This window comes from Seriola aureovittata, chromosome 1 (assembly GCF_021018895.1).
Source record: "Seriola aureovittata isolate HTS-2021-v1 ecotype China chromosome 1, ASM2101889v1, whole genome shotgun sequence".
In the NCBI taxonomy this organism is placed as follows: Eukaryota; Metazoa; Chordata; class Actinopteri; order Carangiformes; family Carangidae; genus Seriola; species Seriola aureovittata.
In genome coordinates this window covers 10,990,480-11,011,178 of record NC_079364.1, presented here as the reverse complement: position 1 = coordinate 11,011,178, position 20,699 = coordinate 10,990,480, and the positions used below count along the sequence as shown (strand labels likewise).

At 38.8% G+C, this 20,699-nt stretch overlaps 1 protein-coding gene across 1 annotated transcript; it reads right to left on the bottom strand.

The window, feature by feature from the left end:
• Nucleotides 1–13,272: 13,272 nt before the first annotated feature.
• LOC130170550 (protocadherin-20) lies at nt 13,273–17,879 on the bottom strand. Its single transcript, XM_056377971.1, has 2 exons — nt 17,741–17,879; nt 13,273–17,349 (listed from the first exon to the last, which is right to left on the bottom strand). Exons 1-2 carry the CDS (start codon nt 17,786–17,788, stop codon nt 14,728–14,730), a joined length of 2,670 nt encoding a protein of 889 aa, XP_056233946.1. The 5' UTR covers nt 17,789–17,879; the 3' UTR covers nt 13,273–14,727.
• Between the last annotated feature and the right edge of the window lie 2,820 nt (nt 17,880–20,699).

Sequence of the window (20,699 nt, the reverse complement as noted above, 5' to 3'; positions counted from 1 at the left end):
TTTAGTCGTGCATTTGCAAATGCTGTAGGTAATATAGGAAGATTTAATTTATCAATGAATATTGTATTAGTATGGATTTTTTGTAAAACTAAGCCAAATTGTTAAATTCTTTTGCTATTCCATAACAAGACACAAAAATGAATTACTACAATTAGAAACGTTATTTTTTCATCTCCGTCCAGTTTAACTGTTAAAACAGATGAACATTAAAAATATCAATTCAACTTCCATCAAAGAAGAAGACAGATCAATCAGCCTAAATCTTACTTCATTAACATTGTGATCAAGAAAGAGACAGAAGTACATGAACAGACATGGGCAGAGTTAGAAGTCTGCTACACAGCTGTATGATTCAGTCAGCTGCAATGCAAAAGAATGAAAAATCTTTGTCTTTCCACGAAACAAAAACTTAGCTCTAGAGCATATCAAAACTTAATTATATTTATTCAAAGATAAGGTCGTTATGGATTAATGTTACCACAGTGTTACTCTGTTGCCCTTGACATTGGACTTCAAACAGAAACAGAAAAAGGTGACTGTCCAGTCGGTCAGGCTGGCTAAATGACAAAACAGTGACTTTGGCTTGTGTTATGTTTTTAGGTCCCATGACTTCCCTAATTACTGTATGTTGTGGAGGTACTGGACTGTGAAGCACAGATCTCCTTTTGGCCCTGTTTGGCCCGTTGGCTCCTTTCTGAAAAATGAATAGTGCTCTTTGTTTTTAACAGGGGAACATGGATTTTTTTTTTTTATCTAAAATTATCCTTCTTTTTATTTTATGATGCTGTTTCAAAAGAGCTTTTACAGAATCATACTAGGAGGTTGTCAGAGCCTTTGCTGAGGGTGGCACTGAATTTTGTTTTTGGTCAACTAACTGGAGACTCTTTCACAGCCTGCCTCACTGTGTAAAATGACAAGGACATCCAGCATGACAGTAGGAAGGTTTGCAAAAAAGCTTTTGTTCTTCTCTTGCTGTCAGACCCAATTCTCTCCAAGCCTCACCAGCCCTCTTGGAAAGGATGCTATCATCCAGGCTTGTGGATTTATGTAGCTAGAATATCCTATTTAGCATCACCCTTTGTCACCTCCTTCGGCAACAGACAAGCGAACCTGTGGCAGTTTGGTGTCTATTCATGTCTGTCACTGCGGCATGCTGCAGTCGTTCATCCCCATGGGGGAACTGAGAGACCATGTAATCTGCTGCTGTTGTGAATTAGTTTCTCACATTACTGAAGATTCCTCCCTGCTGAAGGTAACCCTGGCTCTAAATGAATACATATGTCTTATAGGCAGTGGATAACTCCATGTCAGTCATCTGTTATTCTCTATTTCTGTAAAGAATAGCCTTGCATTCTCTCTTAACATCATCCATCATCTTGACAACATGTTCACCTTTGCAGAAGGCAAGCAGAATTTTTTTTATTTTGAAGCTGCAATTCTAACGTCAGACGTGTGGATGCAAGCTTCCTCCTTCTAAAGAGCGTTTGGTTTGCAGTTTAAAACTTGAGAATGGCCCATTTCAAAAAGAGAGCATGCAGCTTTGTCTGTGGATCAATCAAGACCTTGTAAACCTTCTCTGATTTTGTCATCCTGTTCTCTCTCCACTTCCCTTTTTTCTCTGCCTTCTCTTTGAGAGAATTTCTTCAGTTTTTTTTTTACCCACTTCTGTTTCCTGAAAGACAAATGCATTCAGATCACATACTTTACGGCTGTTTGGAAGAGGGTCTGGTTTCTCCAGCTGATTCTAGTTGTGTGGGGTGTTGGATGGTGAGGGCTTGTGTACATCTGCTGACTGGAACTGTGTGGGGATGGATGCCAACTTGAGCTGTATGGGGTTGGATGGTGAGAGCCTGTTTCCATCTACTGACTCGCTGCTGGTTTGTATTATGGGATTGGAGATTCTGGTCTAAAAAAAAAAAAAAGCTGGAGGATAACATTTTGGTCTTCAGGTCAGCTAGTTTACACACAGAAGGTGTGCGGGGCCAGATTGGGGCTTGGTCTTCACAGTGGGACCAGTTGAGGCAGTGGCTTCATTTTCTTCCCTGCTGTCTCTTTTGCAAAAAACAGTCCACGAGATTTCCATCTTGTATGCTCAACTTCAGAATCTTTTGAACATCAGTGTTGCACAGAATTTGGATGTCACGCAGCACATTTCTCCTCTTGCTGCTCTTTTCAAGGTAGCAGTATTTTGTGATAAGTTGGTCCTCGATGCCTTTTCAGCAGCTATGTGCATGAGGTGGCATGCACAACTGACTAAGTAGAAATGGGGATTCTCTGCCTTTATAAATGCTGTGACTCCTCTACAACTGCTAACTCTCAGCTGCAAAGCTAACAGAGTTGGTGCATGGTATTCCTCATCATCCCCAGTTTCAAATATTTCATTAGCATTACAGTATTTTGATTTTCTGGTCACTAAGGTTATAGCAAAAATAAAACTGATGAGCATGACATTCATTTAAGTGACTTTTATAATGTTATGAAGTTTGTGAGAAATGAAAATAGAACAAAACCTCACTTAGTTCCAGCAGGTGGATGGTGCACAGAAGTTCCTACTATGGTGTAATTCAAAGTGAGTCACCTAAACAGCCTAATTTTTGCAGGTATAAAAAAATCTCTGTAAATACAACCTCACGAGCTCCACCATGCACAACCACCAAATTAGGGTCCAATGTGTCATCTGTGCTCATCGCAGATAAATTTGTCTGATGAAGTATCTAAAATCCCTTAAATCCCAGGATTAACCTGTGGACAACAGAGATTTGCATTCCAGCTACAAACCCATGATCAACAGAGATGATGAGTGCCATAAGGCTTCTTTTCCCCTAAGAGGCTTATTTATAATGGAGGGTTATTTAATTCTTCCTGTGTCTGGTTATGTGGATTTTACAGTACAATTGTGAGCATGTGGCAAAGGTCAAAGGTTTTGCTGGAGGGCAAAAACAAAAACAGGAGAGCTACAGTATTTGTAATGAAAAAGTAAAGCACTTATTTAGAGATAACAGTCACATAATGTAAATAGAAACCAGGTCCATCTGTAAATATTAATACCGTTCACCAACATTTTTTTTGGTGGTATCCTACACAATAAGTCTAGAGGTATAAATGTTTTTGAAGGCGTCAAATAACTTTTTGATGATGACTGATTTAACATCTTGTCATGAATAAATCCTGACATCATTTAGCTAAATTACCCAGAGCAACATTTATACATTTAAAAAGCTTGATTACTGCTTTCCAAATGGCTTCATAAGCTATTTAACAAATTTATTTTTCTTTCATATTTAGTGGTATTCTTCTTTTAGCAGGAGTGAGTAGATTTGCTGTTGTAGTATCTCTTTCAATCTGACACAGCATCCAATTGTGAAAACAAAAGAAAAAGCTGATAACTGTTTGGTCACCTTCAGACCTCTTGCACGAGTTTATACTTAGTTCATACTTCTGGCTTCTCAGGCATAACTTGGCACTCGTTGCTAGTCAGAGATGTGTAAAATTGCCAACACAGAGACAGAAGGTGGAAATGAGTACAATTCCACATACACACTTAGTTATTGCCCTTAGCTACTGGTAAAAACAAAAAAGTCATGATCCTTTGAACGTTTGAAAGTTGACATGAATGTTTTAGCAACAGATGATCTGCAACAGGAATTAATCAGTCATGTTGAGTTGTCTGTCTGCTTACTGTGTTCCAGCTTCAGGGGTAAAATAAGACATTTATATGAAATGTAGTACTTGTGAAATTAAAGTGGACTTATTATGCTTTTCTTTATTTTCTGCGAAAACACTTTTTTGGATGGTCTGCTTATAGAGAGTTTAAATAGTATTTTTAACAATTCAAAAGGTCAAAAATGATTAATTGAGATTCAACAATTGAACTGTTTAACTAACCATAAGCCCGACTATTACACAGTTAACTGAATGTTGGTTGAGTGACATTTTACAAGTACTCTGCAAACTCTCTAGGTGGACTATCAAAATAAATTGTAAACATTTATATATATATATATATATATCCATATTAAACGTGGACAAGTATAATTACTTTTTTCTTGGCATCCTTTTTGATGCTAGCAGGAGCAGGTGACAGGTAGTAAATTTAAGCATGTATGTAAAAGATCATCTTATGTCACTTTAACTGCTCTAACCTTAAATAGGCTGCACTGAGTACAAAAGGATCTTGTCCCTGTGAAACCATAATGATTAGAATGATCCTCAGTGCTTTTTGGTTGATAATCAGGTTTCTTAGGAGGCAAAGGATAAAAATTATATCCATTCAAATTACAATAATGTATTGCAATGCCATAATACTGTTCCACAGGATTTGCATTCATTTTCCCCGTGTCCGTGGTTGAGAGCGATACAGATCAACAATCATCATTGTGGATTAACATTCACATGCCACCATTACGCTTGAATGTAGTGTAAATGATAGTTGCATATGAGTACTTTGAAGATAATGTTAATCAAAAAGAGAAATAACGGTGTTGATCGTTTTATTTTCGAAACCTCGAATAAAACGAGCGTGCTTAATGATTGTTGTCTCTCTCAGCCAAAGATCAAGTAACATCAGCTTGTTATATAATGCCACAAAAACTGTTAGGGAGGAGTTTAGGGTGGATGGATTGACATACAAAGCATGTGACATCAATGCACAGTTAGTACGCTGTTACTGTTCTAACTAATAACCAGTTTGTTGTTGTTGAGGAGAAAAGAATATGAGTTAAATTTTCTGCACCCAGATTTTAGTTGCCAGCCCTGGGAGTCCAAACAGTGACTAATTGCCCCAGTTTTGTGCATGCATGCACACAAAACATTGAATCAAAGAGTCTGCGCAGACAAGAGCAGAATGATTGGACTCTAAAGTGGGGGATTTGATGAAGAACCACTTCAAAAAAAAAAAAAAAAAGACTCAAAACAGTTAAATGTGTTTAAATGAGAAACAAAGATGAAACAAACCCTTATGTACAACATGGTAGGTTCCATGAGGGAACATAGTATCAGCTGAACTGGTGCCATATGGCAGATGAGCACTGGCTACTAAAAGGAAAACCTGAGACCAAACGCACCACGTCACAAACACTTATCTCTCTTCCCACCTGTTCACCTGCCCAATTTTCCTCTCTGCAGGTCTTTTTGTCTCCGTCTGTAAGCCCTCAGTTTCCTTGCCTGCGGCTGTCAGGTTAGAAATGACTAGCAGACTGCAGAGGGATGTGTTCCATTGCCCTATCATTACCATTCAAGCCATAGTGTGTGTTAGCACTCTCCTCTCAGGTGAATTTTGTCTTAGCAGCAACTCGTATTGCCTATAATGAAATTAGCATGAGATTTTAAGTATGTCAAGTTAGTTCATTGCCGGTGTATATCTCAGTGTATGTGTTTGTGTTATGTGTGAATGCAGAACCCTCCCTCTGCTCTACACCCACCTCCAAACATGGCTTGCCTTTTCAAACACAATGTAGCAGATCAGTGATCAGCATCAATCAAAGGGGGCAAATGAGAGAGATGATGATACACATTTATTTTCCCCTGAAAAACTGTTGCACATCTTCTTCACCAAATCAGGTTAACAGACTTAGTTCCCCTTGACAGAAGAGACGGCTTCCTGAAATGCATGAGTGGCTGATATTAACAAGGGGCACTCATCTGGCACTCCATTAACTCAGCCTGATGCTACAGCAGACAGCCAAGCAGTCAGACCATATAGGGCAACTCCCTTTAAAGCCTTTTACACTTCTTTTCTAGAAGTGAAAGAAGGTACATTTTACAGTGAATGGAAAAGGGCTTCATAGTCTCCTTAAATACTTGCTTTTCTCTGTGTGAATCATGCTGACATTTACAGCGTGACTTTTACATAATGAAGATGATAAAATCTAGGAGAAATGTTCAGATTTCTTATACAGGAATAGCAAGCACAGTCTGACAGGGATATTTTAGGATATTTGAACCTTTTCACTATATCAAGTCTCTTAAAGCTTATTGACACAGCACACATAATAACTAAATCAATCAACATACACAGTTTCCCATCTTGACAGTCAGGGAGGAGTACACAATGAATAACTGAGTAAATAGAGTTGCGTTGATAATCCCACAGGAGTCCCTGAACACAATAGAGCTGCCGCTTGTATTCTGTGCACTGGTTATTCTGAACATCTGAGGTGCATATGAAAAAACAAAACAATTTACATTAAAATAGAATTAAAATTTTGGTCAGTTTTGCCTCCTCCCCTCCTGATAAAAACCATTTGATGAGCTCTGACTTTTACATTTACAAGTACTTGAGATTAGTAACAGCAAGTGCCTCATGTATTCCCCAATATGTTGGTTAACTGGAAAACATAACAAGTCCTTAAAACCCTCTGTGAGTTCAGGCCATCTGACATGGCCTAAGAAATAGTGGTCTGTAAACCCTAGCAGTCTTCGAAAACACAAATACTTTGCTTTGTAGTGAACTACCAGAGAAAATAATTTCATTAAAAATTCTCTACTTGTTAGTTAGTTCCCTTTTAGAAATCTGTTCGCTATCTATTATTTAAACACAAGCATCCACCAGGCATAAATACATGATTTTGGAAGCAAACCAGTTCAGCAGTTGGCGTGAATGAACGTCATTGCTTTACCGAATGGCTGCTCACATTTCAGTCAGGTTTTTTTGGGGATGTATTGGTGGTGTGGGTGTGGAGAGACATGCCCCGAAGGTAAGTGGCTTGACTTTCTGCTGACTTTGGCACATTATGCATGCACAACTGAGAGATCATCAACCCACAACCAAACACCAAGTATTAGATTAAAGGGGACTTTTAACTTAAATGTAATGTAAAAATAAAAGGGAAGCACAGGTTGCCTCTTGTGAACTTACCCATAATAAATAATGGTTAAAAAAGGAAGCACATAATTGGAAAAGAAAATAATAAATTATCACTTTATGCAAATGATGCAACTGTGTTACTCAGACAAAAAATCCTTACCACTGCCGATGAAAGAAATTCAAGAATATTGTTAAATTTCAGCAGATCCAAGATTTAAACCTAATACTAAACACAGTCTTTGAAAATATAGGCTAAACATACAGGTTGATGTGATTCTGGAAATCTGACATGACATGAATTCCTTTGAAAACCTCTCTAAACTTAAATGACAAGTCCAAAGTTTGTGTATGTTGACAGTAATTGGTCGTTGTAATCATTGCTCCACTCCATACTGACTGTGAAGTAATGCCTTACTCACATAACCAACATCTCCGTTCTCATATAACCAACAACTCCACTGTAAGAAATAAGGGAAAAATCCCAGCTCTGTGCAAAAATACAAGCTAAAATTTAGCTGGAACTATACATTTATGAGGTCTCAGCAGTGTGAATTGGCCAAATCAATGGTTCACTACAATATGTGAACTGTACATCAGTGAAAGTAATGGAAGAAATTACTACATAGCAGACCTGCCAACTGAAAGTGACTGGTTCATGCTTGATGTTAACTGTATCAGTACACTTGAGGAATGAAACCAGTTTATGTGTCACTTGTGCCAAACTGATTTAGACTGAATGACAAGACAAGGTCTTTCTACGATGGTGTGAGTGTTTGAAGCCTAAAGATAGAGAGATGTATTAATTCAAGTGATGCCAACAAACTATTTAGCGGTCCAGATGTAAGATGTGTGCATGTATTATAGTATCACTGTTCATTTAAAGATGAATTTGTTAAAAACTCACCTGTTGCTGACTACCCATTAACACCAACAATGTAGGTGCAACATCACATTGTACCATTGGCTCAAGTTGTTGAACCAATTGTTGTTGTATTGAGACCTGGTTAAAAACTGTGCTGCATTTTCATTTTCTTCCTGACTTGTTAAAAGTGCAAAGAATTTTTACAATGAAATGTGCAGCCAATACAGGTTTGTCCTGGAATAGTTCTTCTATTGTTCAGCACTGCACAAACATCAACAAATGATCATTTTCAATCCTGACTCCCTAATTAGGCCCATGACCTGTCAATTATCCACCAAAGGTGTCGCCAAGGGAAGAGCAGCGTTCCACATTTGCAGGATGCTATGTCTATGCCTGTTCAAAACAAGGAAGTGTTCAACAGTTACTGATGATATTGCTTACAAGAAGACATTGTAGAAAAATGAAAGATACAACTGTCTTGACTGGATGGTTGGCTACTCGCAATAACATGCATTATATTTGTGAAAATGGCTAAATAAATTCTGTTTTGCATTCAGTTTTTGTAGATATTTTCCAAAAGATAATTGTATTTGAAAGCAGACAATTGTATTTTGTTGAGGAAAGAAATGACACATAGAAATCAACATAAGTTAATCCAAAGAAATGTAGAATGGAATGGAAGCAAAGCGTTGGATATACTATAAATGATTGAAATACTTAATGACCATCTTGCTTTAAAGAATACATAAAAAAGTAGACAAAGTCCTAATTACCAGCTCTGAGTAACCGCATGTCACAGAACCTGGTCTAATATGGATGAAAGAAAAAGTTGAACAATGTTAAATTGTTAATAAGTGGGTCATGCTTAGTGTCACTGTCGGAACAGACTCCCTCAAGATGTTTAATGATGATGGCCTTGGAATGAATTGGCTGTTTACCAGGAAACTGTTGTACACTGACGCAGTGGTCTCTGCACACAGGCTAGTACATTAGTACAGTCTGGGTAATGTCTCACTGTGTAATAAACACATGAAAACATATTTCTTATCAAAAGCAGAAGAGTTGGCTAGTGCTGTTATTACTTAGAATAGTGACCCTTTTCTAGTTTATCCCATTGGTACCATAATCACAATATAATTTGGTGACACCGTTGAAATAGGTAATTAGAAAATCTTATTTTTCAAGTATACATTTGCATCAAAAACACTAATCTTTGAGCAAAATAGTTGTTTTTTTTTAGGCCATGGGAACAGGAACAACATCGTCCAAATGAACTGCCTTAGGGCTGGAATCGGAGACAAATACAATGGCAGGTCGGGATGGTATTAACTGTTCGCAGTTGTGGGGAAAAAATAAGTTGCTCGGAAATACATTGCTGCAGCTAATTCTCTGGAAGCCCCTCCGTGTTTTGCTGGGATGAAACTGGATGAAACTGAGAGAAGAATAGGGACGGAGGAAAAAAGGAAATTAGTAACGTAATCCACAGCAGGATCAAAAGAGTGTGATTGTATTATATTTTGTTGCATCACAGCAAATGAAAGATGTTTTAGATCAAAGGCAGTGATTTTCAGTGGGAGAATATGGAGATGCATTATTGAAAATGGCGAACAAAGTGTGTGTGTGTGTGTGTGTGTGTGTGTGTATGTGTGTCGGGAGGTTGTGGGGGTCGTATTTGATGTCATAACTTTGGAAATGTAGCCTCTCCTATTCAGCAGACCTGTGTAACCCAACCTTGGCCTCTCATTGTGTCTTTATTTGTTTGATTTCAAGGCAGGGACATTACAATAAAGCCAATCTAGAAATGGGATCAGGCTGTGGCTGATGGTAATTACTTGCTGTCTACACCATTAAGAATTTAATGTAATTTCAGATAGAATTTCCTGCTTTCCTGGACAGAGAGAGAGAGAGAGAGAGAGAGAGAGAGAGAGTAAGCTGCCTGGCAACAGCATGTTTTTGATCATGCCAATAAAAGCATGTGAACTGAAAAATAAAATGACTTGAGAGAGTCTGTGGTCACTGAACTTCACAGAGCCAGATGACAGTGAAAAGTAGCAGATTCTACTAGGAGAGAAACATGCCGCATATTTAACTGCACAGTGACTGCATGTCACACACTAGAGGGCACATTTTAAAACAACACTGAATGTGACAAATAATTATCTTGACATAGCCTGTTATACATAGAAGACGCACAAGCACACACACTCCTAGTAAACACCTGTTTACTGGTTTTGCAATTTTCTTGTTTTCTGTATCTATTCATTTATTTTATTTTAATTTAATTTAATTGTATTTTTTTAAATGGCATTATCCTTAACCTTCAACAATATTTGTTTAGCAGACATTTGTGAATGTATTAATAAAGTAAACTGTATCTTATAAAGGATCTGTATGGGTTTAAGAAGAAAAACATCTACAAGACAAAGAAAACATGTTTGGAAACCAGCTTGAGTTGCCAGGAAGTGCATGACCCCCCCCCATGTATGACGTCTTATAGTCTTAACACCTCCTCTGCTCGAGAATGATGTATTTTTAATAAACTACAGATAATATGAAATATGTAAGACTAATCCCCAGGGTCACAAAGAGTTGAAAAACCAGATTTAAGCCAATTCACCCTTCCTCTGACCATTCTGCCCTAGTCTGAAGATGGTGGACTGGCTGTCAGTGGGATTAATGCAACAGGAGGTGATCAGTCATGTAGAAAAGCTGTGGAGTGTCTCTGTCTGGGTGACCCTTTCCCAGCTGTTTCTAGCTGCTATATGTGAAAGTGAGATGTATCTAAATGACACTCTTGAAGGTTAAAAACAATTAACGTTGAGGTCAAAGGTCATGGTGAGGATTATGTTGGATAAAAGGATGTAGAGATAAAATTGCTATTTGATACTGTACAATAGACAGTTGACTCACTGACTGCAGGACAAATTGCAAGGACAACCAACACACGCAACAGATTTTTGTACTCAGCAGTCAAATCTGAATTTTGCAGCATTTACCACTAAGATGTGGATACAGCTGAACTAAGAAATAAAACAAGGTGTGTTTCATTATCATTCTAAGCTTAAAAAACTCACTATTTCATGGTTCCCAGATGTTATAAACTAATGATTTTGGTGATATCCTGAATGTTTAGCTAATGCCACCATGAGGTTGACATTTGTGGTTTTAAGTAAAATATTAACAACTACTGGCTTGGTTGCCATTAAAATTTATCATACACATTCATGTTCCCTTCAGTGCAAATTGTAATCGCGTTGCTGATCCCCTGATTTTCTTCCTGGTGCCATTATATGGTCCAGATTTCACTTTGGCTAAAGAACAAATACTTGCAAAAACATTCCCATCATGCTCAGCTGTACTTCTATCTTTTGTGCTAGTAAGCAAATGTTGCGAGTCAACAGTCAACATGTTAGCACTGTCATTATGAGCCTGTTTGCAGTTTATGTTGTTGCTGTAGACCACACCACTACAGAACACTGCAAAAAACAGAAGGTGTCTAGGAACAGAAGGTATTTCTGCTGTTTTGTATCTGTATCAAAATGCACAAACTGTTAAAAAATATAACCACAATTGCTGGTACTTAAATTTCTAACCAACAAAATAGAGAAAAGGGGCCTAAATTATTAATAAAGCAGAAATAGTGTACTATTTCATTGATGAATTTCTTATTAATGCCTTGTTAATGTGAAAGTCTCTGCAACCTGTGTGGAAGAAATGTAAATGTCATGATCAAACCTCACCATTTATTAACTAGAACTATTGTTTATTATTGCACACAGGAGCATACTCCATCATTATAACAGCTGGGTTTAAGCCCTAATAGGCCTTAAGAGCTTGTCTGACTGTTGTGTGTTTCCTGTTTCAACAGGCCGAGGGAAAATGACTAACTGAGTTGGAATGGGTGAAAAAGAAAACTGATACAGTGAAATAAAATCCCCATTGTTATTTCTGCAATTAATCATATGCTGTAATTGTTTGCTCAAAATGAAAAAAAAATGTAAAATTGTACAGACACCATCTTAAATTCTGTGTCACTTGGCTGCAAGCAACCATTGCCTGGGCAGCTGACTTATTTATTGTAGGCAGATATGGAATGCACCACAATGTATTGATTGAGTATTGATTCTGCTTGACAAATGGGGAGCTTTGATCATGACATACTGCAGCACCTGGCTTGCCAAGGGTACAGCTTTTTAGTCTGTTCCCACAGAAGGAAAAAATACAGAATATAATATAAATCCATATTTTTTTTCATAGAGTTTTCTGGATACTTTCCTAGGCAGGGAAGGCATTGCAAGAGTATTCACAAATATGCCTTGATCTTCAGATAAAATTTAATCTGAAATGATTATGAGGGCAAACCTTCAGAGCCGTTTTGTCAGCAACTACAGTGCTTATTTTATTGTTTATTGTTTTAAAAAAGGTGAAATTATCAATAAACTAAACTTAAGTATTTCTTTCTTTCTTCTCTCTCGCCCTCTCTCTCTCTCGCTCTCTCATGCACACACATACACAAACACATTGCAGGCATGAACATGCTTACACGGTTTGTTCTCTTGATCTCAAACAGCCTGACAGACAACTTCTCAACCTATTCAAGATGTTGACCATATTGCAAGTCCAACTGCTCTTCCAAGAAATGTGTGTTGCTTGTAAATTGATAACACACGTCAGTTACAGTACACTTATTCTATCACATAATGCAAATGGAGCTCATTTCCTTCATATGTTGAGTTATTTTGGTGTCATTACAAAACCTATATTATTACCTGTCTTGAAAGACATTACTGTGCGCATATACATGAATGATTATCATCTTTCAGCCTATCTGTGTAAAGCCCAGTTTGGCCAGAGGTGATTACTGTGGATTATACTGAGCTGTTTCTAGCTCCTGACGTGCTCTGTGCTTACATGACGTGTCTCAATCCTGAAATGCTGATTATAACTTGAGAAGCTGCATGTGTGAAAAGATTTCTCAGCACTGGTTTGTTTGCATGCTTCTTGTTTTGTAAGAGCCAAAGCCGAACAGGTTTTAAAGGACATATGATACAAGGGAGTTCCTCACTTGGGAGTGTGCATAGTTAACAGGAACACAAAGAGAGTTAAAGCCTTTCTGTCTACACACCTTTCATAGCAAACACATAAGCAGGCATAGGGCAGAAAAAAAACAAAAACAGCAGCTTTGTAAGGCAGAAGGCACTAGGGGTTCATGTGGTGGAAGAAAAAGCATCAAGACCACTTTCACAATTTCTTGGGTGATATTTCACAAGGTTATGGTTGCACTACGAGTACAGTAATGACCAATACCACTCAACAAAGGTGAGAAATATTTCTCAGACTAAACTGATTTGACTTCCAGTGTTTCAGACAGGAGCAGCTGTAGCTACAAGTCAGTGCCATGTTTTTCGTTTTAAGTGTGACTCTGGGTGTTAACTCACCAGCTCTGACCTTTGTAGGTGATGACAACAACACAGGCTCTCTGGCTTTTCATCTTTAACTGTTTCATCTTTATCTGAGGTACAGTCTGGTTGATAATTTCTACACCAGATTTAATCTTGTCTGAAGAAGATGCAACATAAATTTGACCCAGTCTGACAATGTAATTAATATTTGTATCAATATACTTACTACACGTAATGATTCATACACTACTGAAAGATTTTCTCACTGAATAGACCACATACCACACATTTGAGGGATATTCACATACAGAATAGCAGAGTTTGAATCACAAATAGAAAATTCTGAATTTTGTGTGTTTGTCAGTTTATAATAATCCGAAGTATAGGCCCGTTTTCTTGCTCTGCTTTCAAAGAGAATCCATATAAATACAATTTAAGCAGCATCAGAAGATGTGTAAACTAGATTTAGCTGTTGTTTGGTGATATTTGTGTTCATGAAACAACCTGACAACCAATCTGAGAGTGGATGCTAAAATAGATTGCACCTTCAAACCTTACTAAATGTCACATTTGTGTATATGAGATCTTATACACACACTTCTGAAAATTCATGCAGGTGATATCAATACAGAAAAAAAATCCAAAGTATTATAAAAAATAAAGCATCTTTAATAGTTACTTTGATTTTCTTTCACAGATACTTAGCATGTTTTCACAGACACATTGAAAATTGCATGATTGTATAGAGGAGGATGACATATGTATCTCAAAGCAGATGTATGACAATGAAGAAACAAATTATTTAGTGTGAAAATATGGGACTCTTTGCCATGCTGAGATGGAATTTGAAGGTTTTATATACAGTACACCATCGGTCGGCTTTCACAGGAAGTAGGGCATGTGGTTACCAACCATGGCTCTAAGACGTCACACAGAAATTTGACGACTGTTTTCAGATTCCGAAATGAATTGCCATGTTTGTTATGCCGAATGCTTTGACGGCATTTGTGCATAGTGTGCATAGAATTCAATGTATATTGACAGAGTGAGCTCTCCAAATATAAAAGGATGACCCTGCTTTAAATAAAGTAATACATTTTGATTCTTGTTTCTACCAAATTTGAAATGTGTTTGGTTACTTTATTCAAGATGTATCCAACTTCCAAGAGTAATCACTTCTTTATGATGTTTGTAATTGTTACAGTTGGTGTAAAGAGATGAAGAAAGAAACATTTGCTGTGTCTTGAAATGTGTTTTGTCTTTTTCATACCAATGCAAAAGTTTTATATAAAGTTTTTTGTACAATATTTACATAGGACCTTAGATTAAGTTGCTCTCATGACTTTGTTATAAAGCTGTTAGTACTTTCACACCAATATTAATTCATTAATTACTTTGGTTTTCTGATACTTTACATATGCGTAAGTGTCATGGATCATAGAAATGATAAAAAGTGGAACAGAGGACGGTACTGTGTGCCCTTATTAATGACAGAAACTCATGGGCATGTGGGTCAAATCATAATATATTGCAAGTAATAACATTCATATGACAAAAGCAAAAAGAGCAACCTCATGTAAGAACTACACTTCTTACAGTGAGCTTTGTAAACATTCATGTAAACAGTGGTGGTTTTTGGAGGCGTGGACAGCTGAATATTAGATGTTGGAGATCTGCCTGAGCTTTCGGTTCACAACCTGCATTGAGTCATCCTTCATTTTTAAAGGTATTTCCACTTCTGATCTTTTCTTTCTGTGCTTTTTAAACCTCTTACAGCATATGTAAGATGTCAGTGTAACAACCAAGAAAAAAAGCCCCAGACATGTCACTGAAAGAGCAATGAGGACAGGCTGACAGGGGAAGAGCTCATACCTCTCCGGCCCCTCTGTCATTTGGCCAGTGTACCAGGGCCTCTCCTCTATCTCTATGTCAGCCTCTCTGGTCAGCAGGCTCTGGATGTAACTCTCATTGCTCACTGTTTCATTGACAAAGAAGTTAACCATGACAGTTGAGTAAAGTGGCTCAGGCTGACCATGATCACTGACCTTCACCAGAAGGCTGTAGAGGCCCCGGTTGCTGAGTTCCCTCTTTAATGTGATATTTCCTGTTTCTGGGTCTATGGCAAATGACCCTGGCTCGCCACCTTTCCTCTTAATGATACTATAGGCGATCACAGCATTCATGCCTGTATCTTTATCCACAGCGTACACCTCTGTGATTGATGTTCCTGGTAACGTATTGGGTAGCACTAGCATGTAGGACTGATTGGACTGAGGGAAGAGGACAATAGGCGGGTTGTCATTTACATCCAACAACAGCACGGTCACCATGGTAACACAGGAAAGCGTGGGCTCCCCACCATCGACGGCCTCAATCCACAGCTGGTATGTCCCTTGTTGCTCCCGGTCCAGTGATGTCTTGGCCCTCAGCGCCCCCCGCCCTGTGTCAATCATGAAGATGTCGCTGCCGTTGAGGATGGAAAGGGCCACCCAGCCATTTTCCCCAGCATCAGCATCCGTCACAGAGAGGACACCGATCTCACCGTACCCTGGGAAGTTCTCTGGCACGAAGAAAGTAAAGTCCTTATTGATGAAGCGGGGACTGTTGTCATTGCGGTCTTGCACGCTCACCACCACAGTTGCAATTGACTCCCTCCTGGGTGTCCCCTGATCCACTGCTCTCACTATGAACCGGTATGTCTCTTTCTCCTCACGGTCCAGTGATGTAGCCACAGTCAGGACACCTGTCACACGATCCACAACAAAGATCCCGGGGGCGTCACCTCCAAGGAGGTAGATGACTTCCCCTCGGCTTTCGCTGTCCTGGTCCGAGGCTTGGAGCTGGGTTAGAAAAGTGTTTGGTGGATTGTTTTCCTCAACAGATATTTCCAACAGAGACTGCTGAAACACTGGTGCGTTATCATTCTCATCCAACACCTGCACCTTCAGGAATGTCTTGATGACAAGTCCTTGAGTATTCTTAGCAACCACAATTAGCTCATATTCCTTTATCTTTTCATAGTCCAAGGGCTCTGTAGTCTCCAGCAGGTATTCATTTTTGAACAGCTGATAGGGACCAAGCCTGAAGGGACCAGTCCCTTCCAAATAACAGTCCACCCTTTGGTTCATATCAATGTTTTTAACAGTAAAAAAAGCAATTGGAGAAAAGGCTGGCTCAGACTCCTTTATTGTGACTACCCCATCTTTTTCTGGTGCAATGTACCGAGGTATGACAGCAGGGGGTCCAGTGACAACTTTGATGATATGGAAAGTAACAGTGGCGACAGCAGGGATACAACCAGGTCCGTTAGCCAGAGCGGTGAGTTTGTAAAATGTGGCTGTGACAGTGTTTATTTTCCCTGCTAGCTTGATCACCCCAGTGATTCTGTCCAAATGGAACAAGCTCCTGGTGTCCCTTGGCACACGTTCACTGTAAGCGTAGCTGATCTGAGCATTAGCACCAAGGTCAGGGTCAAAAGCATGCAAACGTGCCAAATGTGCCCCTTTGGTAGCATTCCCATGCAGAGTGACATTAATTTGTGACTCTGTGAATTGGGGGCAGTTATCGTTCACATCTGTGATGACAATTTTTAAAGTAGCTGCGCCGAGTAGAGGAGGGGTCCCTCCATCCTCTGCAATGATATCTGTAATGTATTCAGACTGTGTCTCTCTGTCCAAGGCCTCTGTCACAATGAGGAAGGGTGTGAGCTCTCCTCCCTCATTCTCCTCAACATCCAGTGTGAACACACCAAAGTCGTTAACCAGCCAGTAGGTCTGCACTCCGTGAACACCCAGGTCCGGGTCAACTGCAGACTGCTCCACTGCATAACGAGCGTTGACGGGCGTGTTTTCAGGGACAGACATACAGATCTCATCCACGGGGAACTTTGGCCTGTTGTCGTTCACATCCTCAATTAAAATCTTAACTTTTATGAGCTGAAAGTACTGCTGAGGCAACACAAACACATCCAGCGAGAGGACACATCCCTGTCCCTCTGCGTTATCAGGACAGAGGGTCTCTCTGTCAATCTCTGTAGCAGATGTGTGAAGCTCCCCCGTCGTATTATTTAGATTCACATACTGTTCACTGACCTTCTTTTGCGAGAGACTGAATAAAAAGGGGGGCTCAACTGTGAAATCCAAATTTAAGTCTACTCCAATGGCCCCTATGAAGGTCCCCCTGGGTAATCCCTCCTTTATCTTATAGACGAGCTCTTTTGCTTGGCTGAAATTTGCAAAACAGGAAAGAGGGCTGGTGTAAAGCAAGAGGATGCACAATCCCTGTAATACAAGATAATTAAAGATAATACAGTTTAATGAGAAAGTTGCAGAATAGAATGAGGTATTACTGATTATGAACATTGAACATTATTATTTTATTATAGCTGATGCAGAGCTCTGGCAGTGGCAACCATGAATTGAACTGTAATCATTGCAACTACTGTAATGCTCATTATGATGATCACTGTACCCAATCAATCCATGAAATTAGATTTGTTAGGACATTAAAGTTTATTTAAGCATAAAAAAGACATGATAATTAAAACAGTATAGTGTAGAGGTGGGGGGTGGGGGGTATTCATGTCTCTGCCTAAGTCATATAACGTTGTATTTGCAGTATCATAAAAGGTAATTGCAGTTCTGTTAAAGTGAAGTTTGTCTGTAAACTTACCCATATTCCTCCTCTTTTGCTAAGGCTGGGGTGTCTGCTGTTGAACATGTTTATGTCCTAGTCCAACACTTTCCACTTAAAGCAGTGAGAGTGGCAGTTTAAGTAACCCAGGCATTTTGAGCGTTGAGCAGTGCAGACCTCTGCTGAGTGCTATGGCTTATTGCTATCTGACTTGAACAAGTCATTCATCCAAGTGCTGGCTCAGGACACTCCCACCATATGCAAATCAGTCCCTTGTGCGAACCAATGAGAGCCCATGTGCACTGGAAAATCTACTTCACAGATTTTATTTTCACACATGCTATCAAAGCACATTGACTGACACACACACACACACACACACACACACACACACACACCTGCACTTTTTTATACACACCCATGTTGTCACAAGCAGCATACCTTGTATTGCTGTGGTAGAGTGAAAGCACATGATTAACAACTGGGCTTATAATAACATGGTAGACTAAGCAACATGTAAAATAGCCACTGCCCAGAGATTAGTTTAATCCTGCATTGGTTAAAAAACACTACAGAAAAATGCAAATGTATAATGATGTAATGATGCTGTAGGCTATTGTGTTTCTGATCACAGCTGAACATTGATTTTCTGAATTAATAGTTAGATAGATAGATAGATAGATAGATAGATAGATCGTATATAGCCTATACTGTATATCAATTTATCAATACAGAAATCATGAAAATATCATAAACAAAGACAGCAGAGAGGTGATCTTGCCATCATAAGTGGTGATGTGGTCTGATTCTGGATTGAGCCTTTAACTAAATCAACCCCCTAATCCCCATGTGTTCTAAATGCCGGGCCAGCTGTTTGCTGGGATTGGAAGCATACTGCTCAGAGAAATTGAGTGATTGAAGTTCTCTGGTGGATGGAGACAGTCACACACACTCATTTTGTCAAATATTGCATTAGACCTTTGCTGTCATGCCTCATCATAAAAGTCTAGTGGATGGACAATACTGAGGCCTAAACTTTATAATACAGTTCTTGCAGTTGGTTTCTTATTCGGTGAGAAGTGTTATATAGAAATAGATCAAATTTCTTGTAGTTCGATGAGGTATTTTGCATGATATACAATGCATTTCAGTGACATAGCCAGACAGTATATTGATATGGATCATTTCCATTTCCATCTTGCATCCAGCATCCTGAGTTGTTTTAGTCCATGCACTAAGCTCTGAAATATTTCTGTAAACACAGACTGTAGGCTCAGTAGACTGGGAGGCAGCAACAGATCAGGGAAATGAGAGTCATTTGAGAGCTGCCTGCAGAGTGCAGACGGTGTGAGGTGTTCAGCTGTTGATCATCAGTGAAGAGTCAGTCTAGAAAAGAGCAGTTACATTAGATGGCACAGTAGAAGCATAGTTATAAGTATTTAGCTAATTAAGGTCAATTCATTCGCTTTATGTGCTCACATTGTTTTTAAAAGAAAAAAAGCAGCTAATTGAAATATTTTTTGCATGAACCTATATTGTGCACGACCAAGATGGTTCATGTATTTGCAATACAATAATCACATTTAAGCTGTAATTATTTTTTATTTGAACTAATTTCCATTCCACATTTTCCCTGTCCCTCAGCCTGTTGCTATGATACTGAGACGAGCTGAGAGCTCACAGATGACAGGTGACAAGTGGGGACCAACAGGCACAGAGGTCACCGTATCAGGTTAACTGACATATAGAATCACTGGCCTTTGTGTTACAGCTCTTTGTCATGCAACTGCCACAGAGTAAATAATGTAAAGCCAACCATAGCCTGCAACGCCTGACACATTTAAAACGTTGTCTCACACATGCACAAGCTGTTTTATGATCCAGGGCCCCATTTCACCAAATTTGCAACATAGAAGTTGTGATCTGCGATATGAGATCATCTCCACTCCTGCTAATTTTGACACATGCAACCTGTCAAAACAAACACCATTCTTGTGGCTCATGCAAGAGCATTGGGAAGCCCTGTATGACTCACAGATGTATCTACAAAGTATGAACCACAGTCATTTGTGATGCTGCCACCATGTGTGATGTAAGCAGTATCTTTATTGCATCACTGAGTTGAATGAAAAAAATGCTGTGGAATGCATCAATTTCAAACCATCTTGACATATTAATATTAATTTGTGTTACTGTATCTTGTATTTGTATATGTATTTGTATACTCTACTGATTCAAGCCCAGCCAGTTTGACTTGATTGGATTAAGACAGCAATACCCTGGTTTCTAATCTGGCCTGTGATCTTTGCTGTATCACACTGATTTCTTTAGTTTAATCTCTATTTCACTCTCCTTTTATTTTAGAAAAAAACATCCTAAAAATATTTGAATCTGAAAAATCTAAGTGGTTATTAAATAACTTTTTTGATTTTATATCCTCTGCAATATTTGTAATTATTTTCTCTTTAAATTTCTAATGACCAACTCAACAACTTGTCTTGGTTTTTTTTTTTTTTAGCTTTTTTTGTGTGGATTCTCAAAGTTAACAGTCAACATTTAAAATGTGTTGGCCAGACAAAAAAACTAAAAAATCTACTACTACAAAGGTTGAATGAGGCCAAGAGGCAGTATTACTTTGGTCTTAATTACATCATTTGCTGCTCTGAGTCTGTGTGAGATGAAGCAGCGTAATCTCTGCCCAGATTTCCAAACAGATGTCCTGTTAACCTTGGTCTTTCCTTTTAATCAAAGGACCGCTAAGCTATCTTGATAGCTACAAGACAGCTCCATGGCTGTTAAGTCAGTTGAACATGACCACACAAAAGTATCACATCAGGAGATACAGTAACTTGAAAACCTCTTTTTGGAGCCTGTGTAGAATCATTTGGGGGGCTGTGTCAGGAGGAGCAGTGTCCCAAAAATAACATCTTGCATGCATCTGAACAAATATACTTATAAAGAAAAAGATTAATAATAAATAAAAAAGACATGTGATACT

Bases quoted from the DNA above. Each gene is read 5' to 3' on its own strand.
- LOC130170550 (XM_056377971.1), bottom strand. From the start codon at position 17,788: ATGTTCAACAGCAGACACCCCAGCCTTAGCAAAAGAGGAGGAATATGG. The intron at 17,350-17,740 runs GTAAGTTTACAG...CTTGTATTACAG, and splicing joins GCAAAAGAGGAGGAATATGG to GGATTGTGCATCCTCTTGCT.